Source organism: Tachypleus tridentatus, chromosome 10 (genome assembly GCF_004210375.1).
Source record: "Tachypleus tridentatus isolate NWPU-2018 chromosome 10, ASM421037v1, whole genome shotgun sequence".
Lineage (NCBI taxonomy): Eukaryota > Metazoa > Arthropoda > Merostomata > Xiphosura > Limulidae > Tachypleus > Tachypleus tridentatus.
Genome location: NC_134834.1, coordinates 115,323,761 through 115,349,770, shown reverse-complemented (window position 1 = coordinate 115,349,770; position 26,010 = coordinate 115,323,761). Strand labels below are relative to the sequence as shown.

General features: G+C 35.6%; 1 protein-coding gene across 2 annotated transcripts in view; it reads right to left on the bottom strand.

Moving 5' to 3' along the window:
• The window catches only part of LOC143230126 (ninein-like protein), a 113,435-nt gene that overhangs the window by 10,639 nt on the left and 76,786 nt on the right, over positions 1–26,010 (bottom strand). For both annotated transcript variants that reach the window (XM_076463178.1, XM_076463179.1), the window contains exons 4-9: positions 18,263–18,402; positions 10,011–10,151; positions 9,116–9,290; positions 8,400–8,516; positions 7,548–7,640; positions 5,778–5,961 (exon numbers count right to left, since the gene is read on the bottom strand). In XM_076463178.1, coding sequence (XP_076319293.1) covers positions 5,778–5,961; positions 7,548–7,640; positions 8,400–8,516; positions 9,116–9,290; positions 10,011–10,151; positions 18,263–18,402 — 850 coding nt within the window. The remainder of the gene's footprint in view (positions 1–5,777; positions 5,962–7,547; positions 7,641–8,399; positions 8,517–9,115; positions 9,291–10,010; positions 10,152–18,262; positions 18,403–26,010) is intronic.

Genomic DNA, 26,010 nt, shown 5'->3' with positions numbered 1-26,010 from the left:
AACCACACAAACTCAGAATCTCCTGTTTGTTAAAAATTTTTCAATAAACATGGGTAAATGGCCACACACCCCATATATATGGAGGTCTCACAAAATGCCATACCTCCATGTTGTGTCATAAGCCTTCTAAATATTGATACAAGATGTTGTCATTTGAGAAAGGCATCTTTGACTGATGTTTCAAGTCAAATTAGGTGGTCCATGGTGGAGTGCTGTCGTCGGAACCCACACTGGGTGGGCGAGAGGAGGTTGTTTGATTTGAGGAACCAAACAAGACGAGCATTAACCATCCTCTCTAAGGTCTTACAGAGACAGCTCGTCAAAGCAATTGGAAAGATGTATCTAAAGAAATGCCTGTATTTGGAACCAAAGGATGTGGATCTTGGGGTTTTTTGGAATGTATGGGAGGAACAGAGATGGGTGTAGAAGTTGATTCATCAACTTTTTTAGCCATGGAGGTCAAAAGACTTTTCATTTATTTTGAGAACGATTCTCTTGGAGACACAGAGAGATCTGTTTGCACTCCCACTGTAGTTGTGGAAAGAAGTGCGGCAGTATATGTCCGAGATGGAGTGGTGGACAGCAATTTCTGAGCCTCAGGATAACTAATGTTATGAGTCGTTTTCAAATGCTGCACCTCTTTTTCCTCCAACCACTGCAGTTGACACAATGTGGGTCCGTTTCACACTCACAGGCATTGTGGTCCTTGTCACCACAATGAGTACATGTCAGGGAACCACAACATGACATCTTTAAGTGGCCGTACCTCTAACATTGGAAACATCGGAAAGGGTTTGGAATGTACGACCGTACCCAGCAAGTTAGATAACCTACCTTGAAGGTGCAGTTGCACGAGGTGATGTAAATGTCAAAACGAGGATACTTGTCGGCAGTGTAAGTCCATCTTTGCGAGTGGAGATGTGCCTCACTGCAGAAACTCCTTGAGTGGAGAAACCAGTGAGAATCTCCAACTTAGGGATGTTCTTCAAATCCCTCTCAACAAAAACTCCTCATGATGAATTCAAAGTAGCATGAGGTGTAACCTCAATAGGTACATCCCTAATTGCCTTTGAATTCAAGAGGAGTTTACTGTGTTGGGATGTGGATGTTTCAACCAATATATCTCCAGATCGAAGCTTCTTTACTGACTTTGGAGAACCAGCAAGTCCCTCCAGTCCCGTCTAGAAAAAAAGGGGGACATTTGCCCTAAAGGTTTTCTGAAAGAGAATGTAGGATGAGAAAATGAGGTACAACTGGAAATACAGACGTTGAAGATTGCTGATCAGTCTTCAAGACGTGGTTGTATACCTGTTGACTGTTTCTTTCACTATTTTATTTAAATTTTTTATAGAAGAATCCATAGGAAAGAAAGAAAATTTCAGTGCCCACTGACCCCACCCACCATGGAGCCCTACGAGGGGATGCACTACACTGTCAAGCAAGGACACTGTAGCAACACCAGGGTTTCGTGAGCACTATACCCAAACACCAGCATCAGACACAATGTCCACAACACCAGTTGAGAACTTCCAACACTGGTACTTGGTTGACTCTAGCCCAAGTGGACCAGCCGATTGACCCAAGGGAGCCACCTAAAGGCACCCGTCTACAGGAACTCAAGGCCAAAGTGGTGTTTTAGGGTTGGACCCCTCAACCACCAGGATCCTCTCCTCCCCTTCACGGGTCACCACACACGGCAAACACATGAGTAGATGTTTAGATCCCAGAGGAGGTAACCTGAAAGAACAGGACCATCCCTGGGAGGTTCCCTCACCACCTACAGGAATCCACACTGAGGGGGAGGTTCATGAGACACTGAGCACAAACTCTGGACTGAAGAAGTGCAGAGCAGAAGCCCCTGATGATGAATGGGGTACAGCATATTCAAGGCTGAGGTCACGGCAGAACCATAAACCAGAGACCCATAGTCAAGTTTTAATTGAATGAGGGCACAAAAGATTTTTTAGCATATAACATCAATCCACTCCTCAAGAGGTGGAAGAAAGGATACGAAGGATGTTCAGTGCCCTTGTACACTTGTCTTTGCTGCTTGATCTGTGGTACAAAGGTCAGTTTACATTGAAAGATAATCCCTCAAGGTCTCAGCCTCAGGGACTATAAGAAGCATAACTTCACCAACATGGAGTTCAAGATTGGGGTGAGCACCCCACTGGCAGCAAAAGTGCATGCAAACAGTTTTAGAGAGAGAAGAGTTAAAACTGCTTGCTGTGGTCTAAACGACTGGGGCACACTGTAGCTGTCACTCAATAAACCTCATGTGCGATAACAGACACGAGATGTGAAAGTCGTTGACATAGAGCCTGTTTGCAACAGTAGGAAGGAGTTGTTCAGTGATGGTATTAATCTTTATGTAAAAAAATATGACACTCAAGACACAGCCTTGCAGGACTCCAAGTTAAAAAAGAAAAGAACAGGAAAGTGTTAAATCCACATGAACTTGGAATCATCTGCCCATTAAATTTTTTAATAAAAATGGGCAAATGGCCATGCAACCCACATAAGTTGAAGTTTCACAAAATGCCACAACTCCAACATAGTATTGTAAGTCTTATCGAGGTTAAAGAATACTGATATAAGATACTGTCGCTTAAGAAAGGCTTCTTTGAATGACATTTCAAGTCAAATCAAGTGGTCCATGGTGGAGTGAGAGGAAATTGTTTGATTTGAGGAACCAAACAAGATGAGAAAGTCCATCAAAGTAACTGGATGGTAGTTTGAGGGAATCTTGAGATCCTTTCCAGAAAGAGAAAGGTAGGACAATACCTGGCAAATCCAATTAAAAACAAATAGAAGAACAGCAAGAAAAGCAAGAAAGATGTAGTGCAGCATCTCATAGTGTATATCATCAGGTCTGACCAACGTACTGCTAGGAAGAGTCTGGTTGAGTCTTGATGGCCAAGAAGGTGGAGAATGAAATAAAAGTGCTAGATACCCAGCAAAAACTTTTACCAAGAGTATCAGTGATGCTCTGGACATCAACAACTTCATCTCCATCAGAGAGCAAGATTGTAAGAGGGACAGAATTATACTGCCCATTGACCTTCTGAATCTTATCCCATATGACTTTGGAATTGGTGGTAAAAGACACTGGTTGTAAATTTAATTCAAGATTCCTTCTGGTTTTGACATTTTACTTGCCAAACATGTGCATGAGCCTGCTGAAAAGAGATGTAGGCTGAATGTGTGGGATACCTACGAAAGGTATCCCAGGCCTGTTTTTGAGCCTTCTTTGCCATCTGGCAGGCAAAATTCCATCATGGATGAAAATACCCTGGAAAAAGTGTTGAGGTTTTAGGAATACATTGAACAGCTGCCTGAATGATACAGTCAGTAACAGCTACCACTCAGTAGTCTATCGATGGCAGGATAAAGTTCCAAGATAGTGTGAAAGAGGGCTAGTTAGCTTGGTACAACTTCCACTGAGACACACAGGTCAGGTGACATTGACGACTGCCAATCTCCCTCAAAACAATAGGTAAATAACCACCTCCATAGAAAAGTGGGAGAATAGTGAAGGGAAGCAGACCAAGAAATCAATAACAGTAAAAGACTGACTAGGTGCATGAAAATAAGTATAAACACTGATACAGAAGGGAGAAAGGTGATTAGGAGAGAATATGCTCCATGGAGCAACCCCTCTCATCAGTATCAGCACTGCCCCAAAGGAGATTATGTCCATTAAAGTCCCTCAGGATTAAAAAAAAAGATGGCAACTGTTCCATGAGAGTATTAAGGTCTAATTGATCATAGGTCTCTCCAGGAGACAAGCAGAGAGAACAACCCAAAGAAACACGGATAGCTTCAGCTTCCAAGGGTGTGTCAAGTAGCAAAGACACGGTGGGCACGTGCTAACTGACCAGCAGTGGCACCCCTCCATACGCTTATCCATCAAACAACCTGTCATTTCTGTACAAAGAAAACTTCCAAAAGGTGACTGTATCAACAGGTTTCAGAAATGTTTCTTGTAAGGAAAGACACACAGGGTGAGAGGAGTCAATCAGTGCCTTGATATCATCTAAATTAGGATGGAAACCTCGACAGTTTCAATGTATCAATGTGGCCATTTCTATTTACATGGAGGAGAAATGGACAGTAAATGCCTTGGGTTTTGCCACCACAATGAGCATATGTTGAAGATCCATGACAAGAGGTCCTTTAATGTCTGAATCTTTGGCACTGAAAACATAGGAGAATATGTTTGGAATATTTGGCCTAACTTTACAATTTAAGTATCCTGCTTTGATAGTGACAGGTGAACATCAAAATAATTACATTTGCAGGTAGCATTACTCTGTCCTTGCAAGTGGAGATTCAGTGCACAACAGAAACACCTTGGCTTGAGAAACCAGCAAGGATCTCTGACTCATGAATGTTTTTAAACCCCCCTCAACTTTAACTCTTCTGGAAGGATTTAAAGTTGTATGGGGAGTACCCTTGAAGGGTATATCCTCGATACTCTTCAAATTCAGGAGGAGGTTAGTATTCTGTAGTGAAGATTTTTCCACCAAACTGTCTCTAGATCATATCCTCCTTACTGACTTAGGGGAGTCTGTAAGCCTTTCTAATCCCTTCTGAATAGAAAAATGGAGACATTTGCCCTAATGATTTTTATAATAAGAAATGCATGATCAGAAATCAAGGTACAGAATCTGACTGACGGTGCAACAGAGTCGTCCATGCGTGGTCCTTTCCTCATAATCTGTTTTTCATAATTTTTTCATTTTTATTTTTTTCATGAATAAGGGTATTCATAATAAATGGAATATATTTCAGTGCCCACTGTCTCCACCCACCATGGAGCCCTACGAGGAGATGCACTACAATGCCAAACATGGACACTGCAGCAATGCCAGGGTTTTGTGAGCACTATACCCAAACACCAGCACCAGACACGATGTCCACAACACCCATTTAGAATGTCCAACACTGGTACTTGGTCGATTCTAGCCCAAGTGGACCACCTGATTGACCATGGGGGGGGCACCCCTTTGCCACCATCTACACGAATTCAAGATGAAAGTGGTGTGTTGGAGTCACACCCATCCCTCAGCCACCATGAACATTTTCTCCCCTTCATAGCTTGCCACACAAGGCAAACGTGTGGGTGGATGTTCAAATCCCAGACAAGGTAAACTGAAAAGACAACCTCTTCTGGGGAGGTCTCCTCACCACATACAGGCATCCACAACAAGGGATAAGTAATTTTAATTGTCTATTCAAACCCACAGTCATTTTAGCAAAAAACAACTAATTTGTAATTTGTACTTTTCATTTATTTGTTTGATGATGTCCCTACAGTTAATATTAGTGTAGAAAAAGTAAGATCAAAGTAAAGTCTTACTGGAGAAACTAAACTTACGATATTTATTTAGGAGGTTTTAGTTGTTAAACAAATGAAACATGAGAAGTTTTATTATTAGCACGTAAAATCATCATCCATTTGGACAAACTCAATAATGACTTCATAAAGTCACAGACAAATCTTCAATGATAATACTCCACTAAAACATCAGACTTTTTGTGTGTATGCCAGATATGTATGTTCTTCTAAAAGCTAACAATGGCACATTCAAAATTATAGTATGTATAATTTAAATGTCAGTCAAAATGATCAGGCCTGTACGCTAAGAGTTATGTGGCAACTAAATAGCAAAACATGAGAGAATGGCACCAAAACTGGTAATAATTTCTCTCCAAACATTACTCATTAGCGACACTACTATAAGCCGAGAAAGTTGAGACTGTCAAAATGTTACCGGTAGAAGAACCACTTCCTCGTCTCTTCAATCGGCTGCCAGATGCACCTCCTTTATTACTGTAATCTGATAGCCAAGACCCTATACGCTTGTGACGCTTTCCTTGCGGCCTATTCGTCATGGCAAGCTGTTGCCGTAAACTCTCCAATTCCAAGCTCAGTTCATCATTGTGGTCTTGAAGCTCCTGAAGATATGAGAAATATAAAACTATATATATGTATGTGTATTAATGAAAGTGCTTTCTCAAGACTGTAGTTGCAACTAAATTGTTTTGAAACAAGAATATGTTCAAAATACTGTACCTGTTATCTGAATATATTGGTTCTAAAAAATACACCTTCACTTCAAAAACATATTTGTGCAAATTACACCCTACAGATTAATAGACAGATATTCTAAGAGATTAAACATTATACCTTTGATAATTATTCATATTTTATTATTTCAATTTATGGAAAAGTAAGTTGTGAATAAGCCAAATAGACATGCACACACACCACTGAAGAAAATAAACTTAATAAAAATAACATTATAAACAAACGTCAAAATATTAAACTGCATTCCTCACTAGTGATATGAGCTTTTATTAACTGTAAAATAATTACCTGAGATTGAATATTGTTGTATTCATTGTATGATTGAATATTGTTGTATTCATTGTATGATTAATCAAGTTATTAACATTTCAAAAGGGAAACATAATTCTTTTGTAAACAGTCACAAGTATACAGAAAATGTGTAACACTTGCTGTAAGGCAATATATCCTTATAGTATTTAGTGTAAGCTGGCAGCAAGACTACAAAAAAACTAAGATTTAGTGTAAGCTGATAAGACTATAGTCAAACTGTAACATTTACTATAAGTTGGCAAGAATACAGACAATTAGTATGTAACATTTACTTTAAGTTAATACATCCTACAGCATTTACTGTAAGCTGATAAGTCTACAAACAAACTAACATTTACTGTAAGCTGATAAGTCTACAAACAAACTAACATTTACTGTAAGCTGATAAGTCTACAAACAAACTAACATTTACTGTAAGCTGACAAGACTATGAACATACTGTAACATTTACTGTAAGCTGATAAGTCTACAAACAAACTGTAACATTTACTGTAAGCTAACAAGACTATGAACATACTGTAACATTTACTGTTAAGTTGATAAGAATACAGACAAACTAACTTTTACTGTAAGCTGATAAGAATACAGACAAACTAACATTTACTGTAAGCTGATAAGAATACAGACAAACTAACATTTACTGTAAGCTGATAAGAATACAGACTAACTAACATTTACTGTGCGTTAATAAGACTACAAACAAACTGTGACATTTACTGTATGTTGATACGAACAGACAGAGTGAAATTCATGTGTGTGTGTGTGTGTGTTATGACAGGACTACAAAATTGAAAACACAACTAAGATAACCTGTTTTGAGAGAATAACAAGTAGTATTCGTCAGTACCAAAAGATAGCAGCACAAAAAATGAAGTTAAAAAAAACAACCTTATTTAAGTTGTTTGTATTAACTCAGAATACTTTACTAAAGCAAAAGAGTCTTAGGCTTAACTGTTTGTTTGTATCTTAGTTTAACGACATGTTTATTAACAAATGTTACAACACGTCTGAAGTTTTCAACAACATGGATAACTTTCTTGTAGGATTTTTATCTGATTTACTGTTACTTATCTGATGTTACATCACATTTTGCTTTTTAAATTTCCTATTAATTAACTGCTCCTGTAGTGGTTTATCATACCTTGTTTTGTTTTTTAAACTGTTCCAATTCTTCGAGAAGGGATTGGTACTGCTGGTCCTGAAGTAAGTCTCGACCAGATTCCAATTCAGCAATCTGAGAGAAGAAGACAGAAGTTTAATTTTCAGTTGCCAAAGTTTTGAAAAAGGCCTACGTTAGGCGACTGAAAAACATTACAAACATTTACTGATCATATCAAGTATAGTAAAGCTTTTCCTTAACTGAACTAAAGCAAAATACATATACAAGTTATAGTGTTAAGTTACCTCTATAGAATATAGTCAGTATTTAATTAATGTTAGGCCCAAGACATGTGAAATTATGGACACAAGATATATGTGGCTGCTGTTAAAACTGTTTTATATTATTCTTGAAATCCTATATTTAAATAAGTAGACATCTTTTGTGGATCTCTTCTAGTTAAAATATAATATACTTCATGTGAAAATTAAATGGGGGTCGGGGTGGAGTATAAAAACTTCTAATGTACTACTCAGCAAAATCACAAAAACCAAAAATAAATACTAAAAACAAAGAAAGAAGATTTACTGGAGATAAAAACAGTACAGGAAAACTGGAACAGAAAGCTGGTGTGTATAGTAGAAATAAAGCAACATAAAAACTGGTTACTACATGTGGTAGAGCACTATGAATAATGTTTTTTAAAAAATTGAAAAAATTAAAAATAAATTTAATTTGTTTTTGTACCTGAAACATTTAAACAGTAAACACACCATGTGTATGTTTCGAGTCATGTAGACCATTTTAGGCACGCTTGAAATTAGATTCATAACTTGATATTGAGTAGTAACATTAATAAAAACAGTTAAGCATGTTTTCATTTGTTGGAGTTACCTTTTCTCTTAATTCTGCCACAGTCTCTACTTCTTTCTGTTGAGCATTATTTAACTTCTTGGCTTCACTGAATTTTTCTGATGTTTCTTGAACTTCAAACTCAAGACGAGAGTTTTCCTGTAGAGATGTTTAAATATGTTCACAACTTAGATAGTCTGTAGTAACTCATTTACATTATTACATAGAGATATGATCCGGTATCTATGCACAATAGCTACAAGAAACAAAATATATTAAACTTGAATAATTTGTTGCGTAAAAGAATAAGGCAAAAACTGTTTTCTACATGCGAGTTCCTGCTTGATGTTGCAAAACTGTTTACTACATGTGAGGCCCTGCTTGATGTTACAAAACTGTTTACTCACATGGAGAATGAACTACCACAGCCACTATTACTGACTGTTTTGTGTCAGTTTTACAATGTAGGTATGACTGACAATTAATATTTGTTAATTTTTAAAAACAAACAAACTGTCGGCTGGTTGGATCCATGCAAGGAAGCTAAAGCATGGCTTTTAAATTCCACATATTCCACACCAGCAAACTAAAAAACATACTTTGATCAAGACTGTCTCAACAGACATGTGTTTATATTTTATTGAAATGTTTATTTTCTTCCATTTGAATAAAATTTTTTTTTTAAAAGGTCCAACTGATAAGACTGAAGAACTGAGACTGTTAGTAAGTTTTCCACTGAGTAAATAAATATTTCTTACATTCTGCAGAACAGATAATCTGATACGAAGCTTATTTTCTTCATCTCGTGCCAACTCTAATTCCTCCTGAAGCTGTTGCTTGAGGTGAGATGTTTGTGCAGTTAGTGATTCTCGATCCTTTTGTAGTTCTTCTTGTAGTTCTCGGAGCTGTTCCTGGTACTTCTTTTCTATGTGCCTACAGAGAACAGACAGTACTGTTATACTTGTTAATGTATTACAAACTGTGTAATACATATTGTTTAATAAACAAAACATACAGCTTACTCGGTAATTTTTAAATGAATTTTGTGTCTCTGATACGACAACAATCTAGCTTAATAATTCCACTTATGATACAAGTAACTTAAATTTGTAAGATATGAAAAATGTGCTAATATTAAAATATCTATGTTATTATCATAAATAACCTCAACCCTTAATATTCAGCACCCCCCAAAAAAAAGAATAATGTAGCTAATTGTTTGATATAGTACACTGACTAGTAAGTAAATATATAAGATAAATTGTACTCAAGTAAAACAAATTCAAGTTCTTTCACAACAATGTTAGTTATTGGTATAACAAAAGATGACTTAAATTTGTAAAAAAATCAACAAATAAACTTCTAAGATGCAAAAAGTATTTTTTAGTAAAGTTTTTGTTCATCCATATTTAATGACATTCCATAAATTCTGTTTTAGGTAATTACATGATATTACTTAATAAATTCACGTTGTTCTCTGCACATGGGTTTTGCATTATACCTAGTTTCTCACATTGTGGTTTTTAAATTTCATTTACACTTGTTCAACTGGAACTCTGAACAATACTTACATTATATGTGAAAATGCTCCGACAAAAGTTTCAAACACATAACCTAAACACAATTATAATGTGTTTGTCATAAAGATCTTACATTAGTTTGTTCTGAGAAGCCTTTTCTAGCTTTGTGTGATGGTCATCCACTTCCTGAGCGAGGAGAACAGTTCTCGTGTTGGCTTCTGCCAAGTTTACTCTTAGCTTGTCTCGCTCAGCTTTCACTTGTTCATAATTTGTTCTGGTGAAAATTGAGATAAATTAAGCTCTTGATGTTTTGTGTTGAATTAGAAGAGATAGAATATTACAATAAATGGGATTCCACAAAAAACACTAAAATACAGAGGAAAAAACATATAGTAAGTTTATCATTTCCTCAATATTAATGGAATTTCGCTTCTAAAATAATTAACTCATCAAAATGTAAGCTAAGCTGCAAGGCTCTGGAAAAGATACACAGTCATACATGGGACACGATCAACAGTAGTTGTTTACGCAGACTATGGACTACGAAGACATGGTGAGGCTCCAAACAACACGTTATTACAGTGACAAGATTACAGGTACTTATAAATGTTTAGTCTTCTAAACAAGCATCTAACATGCAATAACAGAAGCTGTAAGCAATAATTTGAACTTCCTGTCTCACTTGTACAGAAAGAAATAACTTTTTAAAATTACACACAAAATATAGATAAATATAACCAGAACAAAAAGATTATGTTAGATTAGGATTCAAAATAAATAATATATCATTTATTCATTCCAGCAAGGATAACATCAAATATTTCTGAAACCTAATTAACAACTGAATTAAGTTCTAATCTAGAAAGTAATTTTCTTTTACTGGAAATAACAGCAGTACCTTGCCTGTGTGCATTCGTTTCTGGATCACTGGTTAAATCAGATATTCAATGTTAAAAACTTCTAGGAGGGGTCTTTAATAAATTTTGTTATAAATAAGGTGTAAAACAATTAAAAACAGTTATACTGACATGACACCTTACAAAACAATTACATTTGTAATGGTATGAACATAAAAAATAAGAAAATTGAAATGATCTAGTGAAAATGTTAAAAATATAAAGTGCAACACAAAATTGTTTAACGGTGTAAACTGTTTTATTAGAAAGGCTTCTATAATTCTGTTTCATTCCTATTTGGGTGTATAATCACAGCACTATTTATTATTGGGTTGAGGAATAATTCGTGAGTGTTTTTCAAGTTAAAAAAATATATTCATAAATGAAACGCTTTCGCAAAATATTTCATGTCATTTGGTAGATAATTTTTTGCTCTAATAGATGGTGTGTTTGATTTTCATGTCTTTAATTTTTGCTTTCATTTTCAGCTCATTAAATGGAATGTCAAGTGGACAAAATCGAGCATTTTCGACAACATCTGCTTTTCACATTTAATTTCTTGCAATTTCGTTTAAAACAATGCATACTATATACCTAGGTATTACATGAAATAAAGTATCATAATAAATGTTTTGGGTGTAATGTGTTCATGCATTGAAGTATTGTATAGTCTTGCATGTAATGCTTGAATGAAATTATTTAAAAACGCTCACGAATTATTCCTCAACCTAATAGATAACGTTTCGTAATGTCATGAAGAAGAAGGCAAATTTCTACATTACTTCCAGTTTTCCAACGTTACTGAAAACAATGTTGACAGGTTAATTCAACATATAGTGTTGTTTGGATATTTGTAAGAAAGTAAAGATGAAAGATTTCTTTAACCTGGTTGAAAGTTAATCTAAGTTGATATGAATGAAATGTTTTCCTACCTTGTGAATCTAACAAGTTGATTTACACAAAAGTTTATCTTTGTAAAGTAAAGATGAAAGATTTCTTTAACCTGGTTGAAAGTTAATCTAAGTTGATATGAATGAAATGTTTTCCTACCTTGTGAATCTAACAAGTTGATTTACACAAAAGTTTATCTTTGTAAAGTAAAGATGAAAGATTTCTTTAACCTGGTTGAAAGTTAATCTAAGTTGATATGAATGAAATGTTTTCCTACCTTGTGAATCTAACAAGTTGATTTACACAAAAGTTTATCTTTGTAAAGTAAAGATGAAAGATTTCTTTAACCTGGTTGAAAGTTAATCTAAGTTGATATGAATGAAATGTTTTCCTACCTTGTGAATCTAACAAGTTGATTTACACAAAAGTTTATCTTTGTAAAGTAAAGATGAAAGATTTCTTTAACCTGGTTGAAAGTTAATCTAAGTTGATATGAATGAAATGTTTTCCTACCTTGTGAATCTAACAAGTTGATTTACACAAAAGTTTATCTTTGTAAAGTAAAGATGAAAGATTTCTTTAACCTGGTTGAAAGTTAATCTAAGTTGATATGAATGAAATGTTTTCCTACCTTGTGAATCTAACAAGTTGATTTACACAAAAGTTTATCTTTGTAAAGTAAAGATGAAAGATTTCTTTAACCTGGTTGAAAGTTAATCTAAGTTGATATGAATGAAATGTTTTCCTACCTTGTGAATCTAACAAGTTGATTTACACAAAAGTTTATCTTTGTAAAGTAAAGATGAAAGATTTCTTTAACCTGGTTGAAAGTTAATCTAAGTTGATATGAATGAAATGTTTTCCTACCTTGTGAATCTAACAAGTTGATTTACACAAAAGTTTATCTTTGTAAAGTAAAGATGAAAGATTTCTTTAACCTGGTTGAAAGTTAATCTAAGTTGATATGAATGAAATGTTTTCCTACCTTGTGAATCTAACAAGTTGATTTACACAAAAGTTTATCTTTGTAAAGTAAAGATGAAAGATTTCTTTAACCTGGTTGAAAGTTAATCTAAGTTGATATGAATGAAATGTTTTCCTACCTTGTGAATCTAACAAGTTGATTTACACAAAAGTTTATCTTTGTAAAGTAAAGATGAAAGATTTCTTTAACCTGGTTGAAAGTTAATCTAAGTTGATATGAATGAAATGTTTTCCTACCTTGTGAATCTAACAAGTTGATTTACACAAAAGTTTATCTTTGTAAAGTAAAGATGAAAGATTTCTTTAACCTGGTTGAAAGTTAATCTAAGTTGATATGAATGAAATGTTTTCCTACCTTGTGAATCTAACAAGTTGATTTACACAAAAGTTTATCTTTGTAAAGTAAAGATGAAAGATTTCTTTAACCTGGTTGAAAGTTAATCTAAGTTGATATGAATGAAATGTTTTCCTACCTTGTGAATCTAACAAGTTGATTTACACAAAAGTTTATCTTTGTAAAGTAAAGATGAAAGATTTCTTTAACCTGGTTGAAAGTTAATCTAAGTTGATATGAATGAAATGTTTTCCTACCTTGTGAATCTAACAAGTTGATTTACACAAAAGTTTATCTTTGTAAAGTAAAGATGAAAGATTTCTTTAACCTGGTTGAAAGTTAATCTAAGTTGATATGAATGAAATGTTTTCCTACCTTGTGAATCTAACAAGTTGATTTACACAAAAGTTTATCTTTGTAAAGTAAAGATGAAAGATTTCTTTAACCTGGTTGAAAGTTAATCTAAGTTGATATGAATGAAATGTTTTCCTACCTTGTGAATCTAACAAGTTGATTTACACAAAAGTTTATCTTTGTAAAGTAAAGATGAAAGATTTCTTTAACCTGGTTGAAAGTTAATCTAAGTTGATATGAATGAAATGTTTTCCTACCTTGTGAATCTAACAAGTTGATTTACACAAAAGTTTATCTTTGTAAAGTAAAGATGAAAGATTTCTTTAACCTGGTTGAAAGTTAATCTAAGTTGATATGAATGAAATGTTTTCCTACCTTGTGAATCTAACAAGTTGATTTACACAAAAGTTTATCTTTGTAAAGTAAAGATGAAAGATTTCTTTAACCTGGTTGAAAGTTAATCTAAGTTGATATGAATGAAATGTTTTCCTACCTTGTGAATCTAACAAGTTGATTTACACAAAAGTTTATCTTTGAAAAACCAAGCAAAGCTGATTTTATAGCTGAAAAAAATGTCTCAAACATTAAAACTGAAGCCACTGAGTTATTAATAAGATTACCAGTATCTGTCCCTTGATAGCTTTTTACGGAAGAAACTGAAAGTATTTACATTTTTTTCCCCTAATTTCAACTAACAAGAAATAATACATTTACTACCTTGGTTTATCATAAACATGTCAACACTAACTTAATTTTCCCATGGAACGCCTCATAAAATTTATATTTTAAAAATCATGTTATATAATGCTGAGTACATATGGACTAAACACAGAAAATTTAACAATGAAATTTAATAACTCTATTGTCTCAATACAGATACCTCTTACCCATGGGCTTTAGTCGATTAAACTATTACCCAATTTCCAAATTGTAAATTAACATGTAAGGGTGAGTACAATAAAAGCATTTAGTCTATATCTAGGCTTAACAAACCTGGTTAACCCAGATTAGTGAAACTGTAATACTGTTATTTTGATTAAGTCTCACAACATGGCTTTTATTGGTTATAACAACACTGTGAAATAATACACTCAAGTTATGAAAATGTGGCCAATACATTAGTTGTAGACATGGAACAACTGGAAGTTAGCCACGAGTCCAGACCATATTCTGAAAAACAAATCATTCAATAAAACAGATACCAAACTGTGAGCAACAAACATTTGAATAACACTTGTAAACATTCCTTCCTGTAAAGCATCATTAACAAACTGAAGTTAATGAGGAGCACATTTGAATATGTGCTAGATATGATATCACATTAGAATATTATTTGTTGGCTGACATCCCCCCAAAAAAAACAAACAAACAAACTTGCATTATTTTCATTGACAATAAAAGGGGAATATATAAATTTAAAGTAAAAGGAGTGATTACTATTCAGTTAGATCTGAAAGTTCAATTACAGTTAAAGATTTAGATAATGCTTTGTATATTGGGTTTCAACGGAGTTAATGAAGTCCCTTAATTAATTTAATGTTGATAATAGTTTCTCCATCTTTACTGCTGTTGTTTCAAACACATATGTAATTTCAAAATATATATTAAATAGCTTTTATATTTCCATAAGTATACTTGTGGATTATATATGCATACTGGATTTCTTTAAAAAAATAAAATGGACTGCTTTGATTGTTTAATAGGTAAAGTCCAGTTTGGTTTCAAGTTTCTGCAGAGCTACACAAGGTCTGTATGTGCTAGCTGTCTCTAATTTAGCAGTGAAAGAAGACAACTTGTCATCACCTCATGTGCTGCTAGCTGTCTCTAATTTAGCAGTGAAAGAAGACAACTTGTCATCACCTCATGTGCTGCTAGCTGTCTCTAATTTAGCAGTGAAAGAAGACAACTTGTCATCACCTCATGTGCTGCTAGCTGTCTCTAATTTAGCAGTGAAAGAAGACAACTTGTCATCACCTCATGTGCTAGCTGTCTCTAATTTAGCAGTGAAAGAAGACGACTTGTCATCACCTCATGTGCTGCTAGCTGTCTCTAATTTAGCAGTGAAAGAAGACAACTTGTCATCACCTCATGTGCTGCTAGCTGTCTCTAATTTAGCAGTGAAAGAAGACAACTTGTCATCACCTCATGTGCTGCTAGCTGTCTCTAATTTAGCAGTGAAAGAAGACAACTTGTCATCACCTCATGTGCTGCTAGCTGTCTCTAATTTAGCAGTGAAAGAAGACAACTTGTCATCACCTCATGTGCTGCTAGCTGTCTCTAATTTAGCAGTGAAAGAAGACAACTTGTCATCACCTCATGTGCTAGCTGTCTCTAATTTAGCAGTGAAAGAAGACAACTTGTCATCACCTCATGTGCTAGCTGTCTCTAATTTAGCAGTGAAAGAAGACAACTTGTCATCACCTCACACCCAACAACTCTTAGACTACTCTTTTACCAAGAAATAGTAGGACTGACCATCACGTTTATAAAGTCATCATGACTGAAAGGGCAAGCATGTTTGGTGGAACTAGGATTCAAACCTGTTACGCTCACATTGTGAGTTGAGTGCCCTAACCAGCTGGCCAGGCCAGGCACCTGCAAAGTTCGGTAAGTGATATGTTGCTTGTTTTATATTGAAAAAAACCTTATGTTAGTAAGCATTCTCCCTAAGTTAACCCTTAACTTAAGAGTGTCTAACCAGGTTAACCTCCTCAGACTGTGATACGTCATTGTAGACCAGTCTATCAAACTGACAAAATCACATCGGGTTAATGACAAAAGGATAACACATCAATAATGGGAGATGTTTCAAATTTGTTTTTTCCCGAGTTAACCCTTAACCCGAGGAGGTTTAATCAAGCTAACCTTCTCAGACTGTGATACACCAATGTAGACAAATCCATCACACTGACAAAGATCCTCTTTAGAATGTCTAAAACAGCAGGAAACTTAATGTCATAACCAAACATATAACACAAATTATAATAACAATGTGATACAATGTTAACAATTCAATGGAAAATATCCAAAACTTGGTGTTAACAAGACACTGCACATGACAGTTGCTTTATCACTTTCCAGGCACAAATAATTTTTCCTGATAATGAATAACTTGTTTTGATTTTAAACTTAAGTTACAACTTCATTTTAACTTGTGCTCTTCCATCAGGTTCACTTTTAAAACAGACAGAGAACTTGACCAATGTCCAAGATGAAACGTAATTAAGGACATTATTCTCCTTCATTCAAAATACGATATTCTAACATTTATTCAACACTAAGAAAGGCCAATTCAAAACTCAATACACGTGAAAACCACGACTAAATCCAAAGTAGCCATAAATTACAATGTATTATTGTTATCACCATCAGAGTTCTAGAATAATTAAGCAAAAAATTATTTTCATCTTAAATAAGACCAGTTAAATTGGACAACCAAAAATTATCTAGGAACAATCTTCTAACGAATGATTCAATAACATTTCAGATACATCTCATGCCTATTATTGGAAAGTTAAACCAGTTTCTCCAACAAATTTTCCTTGGCACTCCAACCGAATTTCAAAATTCTAAGCTGGTTCGATTTAAATTTAAAAGTTTGCCAGCCTAATTAGATCGGTTTCGCCGCTGAAACCTGTGGTAGATGAGTTAATGACGTATAATAAATCCCTCGTCGGTACTACGTTAACATGTTCTTAAACTGTTGGCGAAGTAAGCACGTTACATTAATGTCAAAACGAAATACTTCCTCCACAACTAATTAATAACCTAACTTTACACATAGATCTTAATAAAGACTGTTTATAAGCGCGGTAACAGTATAAAATTATGTAGGCGAGAAACCTGACTTTTAATTAAAACAAATAAAACAAAAGATACACAAAAAACATGGATATATATACATATAATCAAACCGATAATTTATCGTCTGCCCGTTTAGGACTTTACGATATATAAATGCTTTCGCAGTCTAGAAATAAATCCTACAAAATTTGGTGTTGATCGAATATTCCATTTATTTCACTCTAAAGCTATTTTCCCACGGTAGTTCCGTAAATTTTGTTTCTAATTAAGCACAAAGCTGCATAATGGTCTATCTGTGCTCAGACTACCATGGGTATCGAAACCCGGTTTCTAGCAGTACAAGTCCGCAGACATACTGTTGTGTTACTGGAGGATGCCACTCAATAAAAGAACCATGATGTTGAGTTTGGTTTTCACCCCAATAAACAGCAACTTTGATTTATAAAATAAACACGAGTTTTTAATTTTCAAGGAAACACAAAGCACGTCTGTGTTCAAGAAACGTTAATGTCACAACTGGTGGTTTTGCGGCGAGATCTGCCCTTTGTTACGATTTGTTTGTTTGGTTTGTTTTTTGAATTTTGCGCAAAGCTACGCGAGGGCTCTCTGCGTTAGCCGTACCTAATTGAACAGTTTAAGACCAGTGGGAAGGCAGCTAGTCATCACCACTCACCGCCAACTCTTGGGCTACTCTTTTACGAACGAATAGTGGGATTGATCATCACATTATAACACCCCCACGGCTGAAAGAGCGAGCATGTTTGGTGAGACGGGTATCCGAACCCGTGAACCTCGGATTACGAGTCGAATGCCTTAACAGCCTGGCCATGCCGGGCCAGTTACGAAGTGATCCAAGCATGTTAGGTCATGTTTAACAGTTTCGTGTTGTTTTTTTTTAATATATATACAAAAAGACATACATGTGTGTACATATCTGTAACTTTCGAAATTTGATTCGAACCACTCGATATCCGGATAGCCGTCGTTCTACTGTGGTGTATTTATGACGAATACTGAATATATCCTGAATGCAAGTAAACATGTCGATGGAAGTGTACATATATATATGTTTAGCTTGCTTACTATGATTACTGTATAGTACAGATTGATTAATCGACTAACTTCAAGTATCGAAGTTCACTTTGATACGTCGTTAAAGCAAACTGAAATCCACTGGACTGGCATGCCGCGGTCAGCTCTTCTTCCAACAGGGCAGTCAAATCTTGAAGGTTAATTTTCAGATTGGGATTGTAGCCGAGTTCCTGAAAAACAAAGCAGTTTGATCTGAGTAACTGTACACAGACATACACACCTGTTATTCTTGAGGTATCGATCAGTAGGGATGTTTTATATATCACAGAACATCACTGAACGGTCTACAGTCAACAACGTAACTGCCCTTAATATGAGCTCACGTAATATTTAAAACCAAATATAATTACGCATTGTATTTGTGTGCGTGTTTTAGGGAGGGGTAAAACAAAGTAATGCTCTATTTCCAAGTGTTTCGTTTTTCCAGAATCAAATTACCACTGTTCGGTTTCTCACGGTATTAAATATTTCATACTGTGTATCTGGCTACCGGCATTAGCTTTACGGCAAAGAATCGCGGTAACTCTTACATATTTCCTTATCATAACATAGTGATATTTATAAGGTACTCTCATCGAAATATATAGATAAATATTTAGGATATAATCAGAGGAGTCATCAGGACTTAGCACACGGGCCCCGAATACCCAGTTGGTATCTTGAAAAATCAAATAAAAGAAATCTGGTACATATGACACTGAAACACCGAAAATTCCCACACCTATAGGTCCGAGCCACGACAAGGGACAGGTTTCTCACCAGCAAGTGTGAATACAATTTTTTTTTCTACAAATGATTTAATTTTCAAGCACAGCTATTGATGCATACTGTGAATTCTAATTAAAGTTGAACATGGGCAAAAGACGCCTGTTTTGATAGACGCCACGCCATAATTAGTGCAGCAGAGGAAGGAATTTTTTATATCTATGATTTTTCTTAAACGAGGCTAAAATTGGCATCACAAAGGAGACGATGATGATATAGGCATTACACGTTAAACCGAAACTGTAACCTAAATAAGGATGTAAGGCTTAAGTGTCTCCTGTAGTCCATATATCTAGTGTGGCTTACTGTCAGTAGGCAGTTCTTTCTCAAGCAGATCCAATTTGTTTAACACTCCTATGAAAAGTGGGGCCTAATAGGCCCCAGTGCAACTTGAAAGGTTATTAATATTACGCTAATAATTTTGTATTTAAATGAAATTGCCATTTAAATTCATTAATGAATAGATTAACGAGATTCCCACTGTCCCTATCTACTATCTAGCGAAACCACAGCCAGGGGAACGGGCTTGGAGAAAACAGGACTAGAAACGTCTTTTCGTAGGAGTGTTAAACCTGTGTGCTTCTCTATTTCCACGACACCAGAGGCTAGATTTTCGAGCGTAATCTTTGTATGACAAAGTCATATCTCTGGCTTCTCACACGTGTGTGTATGTGTGTTTCATATAATTTAATAAGGTCGTAGAGTACAGATATATCGCGTGATGACAGCACAGCGTAGTGTTCATTTTGTATACTTTCAACCTTTCTTGGGAAGAGGTTTGATTTGGGCTGTCAAAGTCTACCCGACAAGTCAAGTGGCTAAGAAGTTTAGTTTCTTCTAAAAGTACATATTAAACTGAGCTTCCCTTACCGATTGTGTCGTACACACACGACACTTATTCCAAAGTAACAACGAAAATAAACCTCAAAGTTCGTGTTTCTATAATACGAATGTCTGGAAGCAATTTTTCGGAATAATCTTTATTGTTTGTTGATGGAGGGTTCTTTGTTTAATTTGTATGGACTCTACCACTAGGGCTACTAAAGGTAGTACAGAGCAACCCAAAAGTAGCAGGACTATAGAACGTGTATGGGAGTAATATATCTCCTAACACTATCAATTCAGATAACATATAGTAAATACAAATATAAAAGAGTCATGTTTGTTTGTTTTCGAATTTCAGGCAAAGCTACTCAAGAGCTGTCTGTGCTAGCGGTCCTTAATTTAGCAGTGTAAGACTAGAGGGAAGGCAGCTAGTCGTCACCACCCACCGTCAACTCTTGGGCTACTCTTTTACCAACGAATAGTGGGATTGATCGTTACGTTATAACGCCCCCACGGCTGAAAGGGCGAGAATGTTTGGTGCGACGGGATTCGACTCCGCGACCCTCAGATTACGAGTCGAACACCTTAACCCACCTGGCCATGTCAGGCCTAAATGAACCATGTTGCCTCAAAATGGCGTCGGTCGCCTGCAATGCAGAGAAAGGACAGAAACGTGTTATATCAGAGTTTTGGGCCACCCTGCATGTTGGAAGTAACACGTTGGTGAAACGTTTTATGTAAAAACCAAGAGATAAAGGAAATAAGAGTAGTTTAAACAATGAGTATTGTTTCACTGATCCATTAAAACTATTAAGTGATACGTGATTAGAACGAATAAGGAAACTTGTTCATTTCAATAGATCTAGTACATAGTAAAGTCTAACTATTTATAAATAAACCTATATGTATATTAACCTTGAAGAAGCCGCAAAGGCGAAACGTTGGTTTAAATTAAAATATATTCTATATTCATCTGTAGTGTATATGTCTTTTTTTTAACTTTTTATCAAAATATGCAAATCCATCCAGTATGCACAACCATTTTGAAAACAATAAATAAACCTTACGAAAGTAAGAAGTGATAATTTTGAAAACATGCTAAGGTAACCAAATGTTATTAATAACAATATACTGTTTTTTATTGCACTAATCAAAAGTTAGCAACTAGTCTTATGTTAACCTGGACGTGCCGAGATTGGGACTTCATGAAAATACTGCTGCAAGGTGGACAATAGTAATATGTTAAATGCATCAGTATGCCTCTTGGTGGACAAACGATAAATAGAAGATTGGAGACTTCATGAAAATACTGCTGCAAGGTGGACAGTAGTAATATGTTAAATGCATCAGTATGTCTCTTAGTGGACAACCGATAAATAGACGATGTTTAATGAGTGCAAGACAAGGCATCTGATATTTTCAACCAGAACAGCACGTTATGCGCAATAGGCTAAAAGGTCCTGTAAAGGATCGGGTACATCCACCCCTAATTTTGTAATGATGACCATCAAAATAACAACTGCTTCACATCACCCACCGCCAAAAGAGCTTTGTCTGGATCCTGGAACATAACAATGGGGCTGACTGTTGTTTTTCTAACGCGTCCAAAATTGAATGTGTGTAATGTGGTCAGCGGAATCGAGATTTAATCCTTGGGCTTTCCTGGCACGTTATCTCGCAAATTTTAAATAAATGACAAGAAACGCACACTGAACCATTCAAACTACTATTTGAACTACTATCCTTTTCAACTCTTGACATTTCAAAATTAACATCAGCAAGGATGTGACATCTTAACTTTGAAACAAAGACTTAAAAACCATTGGTTAATTCACGAATAAAGTTATTAGCAACAATCAGAAAACAGCTTATTTAAACAACACAAATGATGCGATATGACTGAATGATGTTCATTAAAATGTAAGTACATTTAATAAAAGTTTTAAATATTTTATATAAATTACACATTTCTAAAGGTTGAATATTCAGCCGGCGAACATCAAATTCACTCTAGTGCGAGTCTGTTTCGACAACAGTTTAATAATATAAGGACGGGCGCACCCTTCCATCCAGTCTTTCTAAAAATAACTTGTTGAAAACATTTATTAATAATAGTTTACCACGAACCGAAAGTTCTCCCAAAGGAATGACGTCAACTGAGCAACCACGTGCGGAAACAACAATACCGCAGTTTATCGAGAGAATACACGAGATCTAGTTTGAGGGATGTAAAACTATGTTTACAATACCATGTTTCTTGCGACCTGATATTACCAAGTCGAAAATCCTAACCACTTCAGAAAAGATATTTATCTCGCGTTATTACATCTCCCTCTCTCTCGGGAAACAGCCACGGCACGTGGAGTGAACAAATACAAACAATGTTACTCTCATACGGCTTACGAAGCGAATGAGAAAGTCTGAACGTCTTGTCCCAACAACTTGCGTTTAGGCTTAAAGGCGGCCTACAGAGAAGCGTTTTACGTAAATAATGGTATTAGATTATTTGATTAGAGTTTCGTTAATTCTCTGTATTCTATATGTTAAGTAGACTGTTACGTCTTATTTAATGTCCGTTTCAACTGTCAAACAAACATGGTTGAACGTAACGAAAACAAAACCTAGGGAAACATTCCACCAAACTTTAACGAGTCATTTGTATTTGAGCGTCGCCACATCGAGCTATGTGTTGTGTCGACCGCGGGAAATCGAATCGTGGATTTTGGCGTTAAAAAGACCGCAGACTTACCCTTGAAGAAGAAAGGTCCACCTTTCGAAAGCGCTCGGATTATAGGAGTTTATATTTTAAGCTCTTTTAATTCTCGAAAATTCCTAAAGAATTATATTAAGCAAGTGATATTTAAAAATGTAATGAGTCTAATAGTAATGCCTCATAACAAACACAGTGAAAACTCCCTTTGAAATTAAAAACTATTTTTCCAGTTTTCACCTTGGAGTTTATTTTGATAGATTTTACCTACATTTTGTTGCTAATGGTAATTAGGTGATTCGATTAATATTCTAGATATATTACAAGTTGAAATGTGTTTGTGTTGAGAAAGCAATACGGTGAAACAACGTTGTACAAAACCTTGAATTATTAGTTCAAGTAAACAGAAACATAACTCAGGGACTACAGGGGCAATCGTATGTTTTAAAGAGTAAATATGACAAAGAGAATTTTTTTGAAACGATTATTCTACGCGTATAAGACAGCAGCACCCAGAGTTTAAAAAGAAATTGGCTAAATAGACAAGAGAATAAGAGGGAATCCTCAATAGCCGAGGTTGTAATTAACTCTCATATCGATCAAGAGATGGAGCTATAGTCTGTACTTGGAAAAAAAAACAACCCAATAAACTCGGATCAATTCTGTGAGCCGTTATGCCGTAACTGAAAACTTAAATCACTTGAGTGTAATATAAAACAAGAGGAACATTTTGAATTACATTAGGGAGTGACGCAGTAAAGAAAACGACTCAAGCAAGTCCCGATATTAAGACTTACTATTAAATATTTCCATTAGATTTATCATGATTTTGTTACATGTAAAATCTAAACGCCCACCTTAGAACCAGGTAGAAAGTAATTTTCTGTTTGATTTGGTTTGGATTTCGCGCAAAGCTACACGAGGGCTATCTGCGCTAGCCGTCCCTAATTTAGCAGTGTAAGACTAGAGGGAAGGCAGCTAGTTATCACCACCCACTGCCAACAAATAGTGGGATTGACCGACACATTATGACGCCTCCACAGCTGAAAGGGCGAATATGTTTGGTGCGACGGGGATGCGAACACGTCATCTTCAGATTACGAATCGAGTGCCTTAACCACCTGGCCATGCCGGGCTGGTATAAAGTGACAATAGGAGTCAGCAGTCCACAAGTATTTTCACTAGACACAACTACCTTCCCACAATTTTTCACCTTACAGTTTCATATTTATAATATTTTCGTGTCTATTCCACGTTTGACAGAATTCCAATACGTTACAAGAACGTACAGTTTAGTGTTGAAAAATGACTCATTTGCGTAACCTTAAAATTACGGTTAAGGACGCGCCCCCCCCCCCGGTATTTTTTGTTTCTAATAACATGAAACATTAAGGAAAAACACTATTAATATCGCAATTAGCCCACTAATTACTTCCGAGAATTCACTTTTTATTGTACAAAGAAAACGAGCTGTAAGAGGCAAAATCAAAGTATTACCCAAAACCATGCGATTATGTTGACCTCTACCGGTATAAAAACATGTCGTTAATTTGAGAGGTGATGGTATTACGGAAAGGCACGTTCACTATCAGGTTCTCTACCTTCTGGTTTTAAATTTAAAAAATCTGATGGACTCATTTCGGATGACGTAACGAGTTTTATCCATTGCTAATAATTTGAAAAAAACATCGTAAAGATCCTGCGCGAGCGTGTGATACTATCCAACACGTATTGATTATTTAAATAGTTTCAAATAATGAGCTGGTAACAGATATACTGACCATGATGATAGGCACTTCTTCTAAATAGCATTTCTACAGATATTTAGTAGCACATGAATTATCCTGCAACTGTCACTTTGGCGAATTAATTACTTAAAGAATGTCTGCACGTGAAATGTCCGAGCCATAATGGATCAGTGGACAAATCTGAACAAATTTGTTCCAAGATACGAACAATCCAAGACATTGCTTCTGGAAGTATTCTCAAGTAATTCTCAATTACACGAACCGTATAATAACCAAAGGGTTTTTCGTTTTAGAGTAAAATGACATTTGATTATCTACTGTGTCCGTCGCGAGAAATCGAATTCCGGATTTTAGCATTGTAAGCCTGCAATCTTGCCGCTGTTCCACGAAGGAGTCGTACGTAGTAAACACACTGTTTCCAAACTAATTATGCATCATATTCCTTACAAGTTCCCCATTTTAAGTTACAGGTTCCTTGATAAGATACGTTTGATTAAGTTTGTTTTGAATTTCGCGCAAAACTACACGAAGGCTATCTGTGCTAGCCGTCCCTAATAGAGCAGTGACAGAATAAAGGGGGAAGGCAGCTCGTGAGCGCCACACACTGACTCATTTAGGGCTTCTCTTAACAACAAACAGTGGGATTTCCTAACGCATTATAACGTCCCACAGCTGAAGGAGAGAAAATGTTTGGTGTCACGGCGATTCGATATCTGCGACCCTCAGTTTGCCAGTCAAGCACCCTGACCATCAGTCCATGTCAGGCCCTCTAATAACAAAATAATTCCATTTAAATTCAATAATTATTGCTGGGGTTTATTTGGCGATTCACATAAAAATTAAGTGTTTATTTCGTTCGTCACACTACATAACGAAACAGGCAAAAAACAAACAAGAACATCAGTCAATACAATGGACTACCTGGACCTCACACAAATCGGTAATATGAGGGTTAAAACAAGTGTGCTTTTACTGAATATTTCCAGACATCGCATGAAATCGGGCCATTACAGTAAGGCCATCAATCTTACGAATGAACTAACTGTCTTCTGAACATATAAGAGGATATCACGAATCGCACAGAACATCCATAACTACATATATATACGCTAACACACACGTCAGAATCGTTGTTAACTTTAAGGGTCACACCAGCAATCATATTTTCTATTTTCTCTCTATTTTAATTATAAGTTACATTCTTACAATATTAGTGTACTGATGCTTCACCTGATACGTTGTTTTAAGAAATACTAACTGGTTTTGGTTTGATCGTTGTTAAGCCTAAACTATACGAAAGGCTTCCGAACCTCATGTTTGTGACGAAAGTTTTTACAGACACTTGATACCCGAGGTTAACATACATTATACGAAGCAGAATAACGTGTATTACTTTCAAAATCATTGAAAGGATTTGGTTTGATCTGAATTTCGCGCAAAGCTACACGAGGACTATCTGCGCTAGCCGTCCCTAATTTAGCAGTGTAAGACTAGAGGGAAGGCAGCTAGTCATCACCACCCACCGCCAACTCTTAAGCTACTCTTTTACCAACGAATAGTGGGACTGACCGTCAAATTATATCGCCCCCACGGCTGAAAGGATGAACATGTAGGAACATGCGGTATTGTGAATAACTGGGTCATGCGTGAGTGTATGTCCCATATTTTGATGCGCATGATAAAAGTTCATGTTTAGAAATAACTATGAGATAACGGTAGGTTTATTTTTC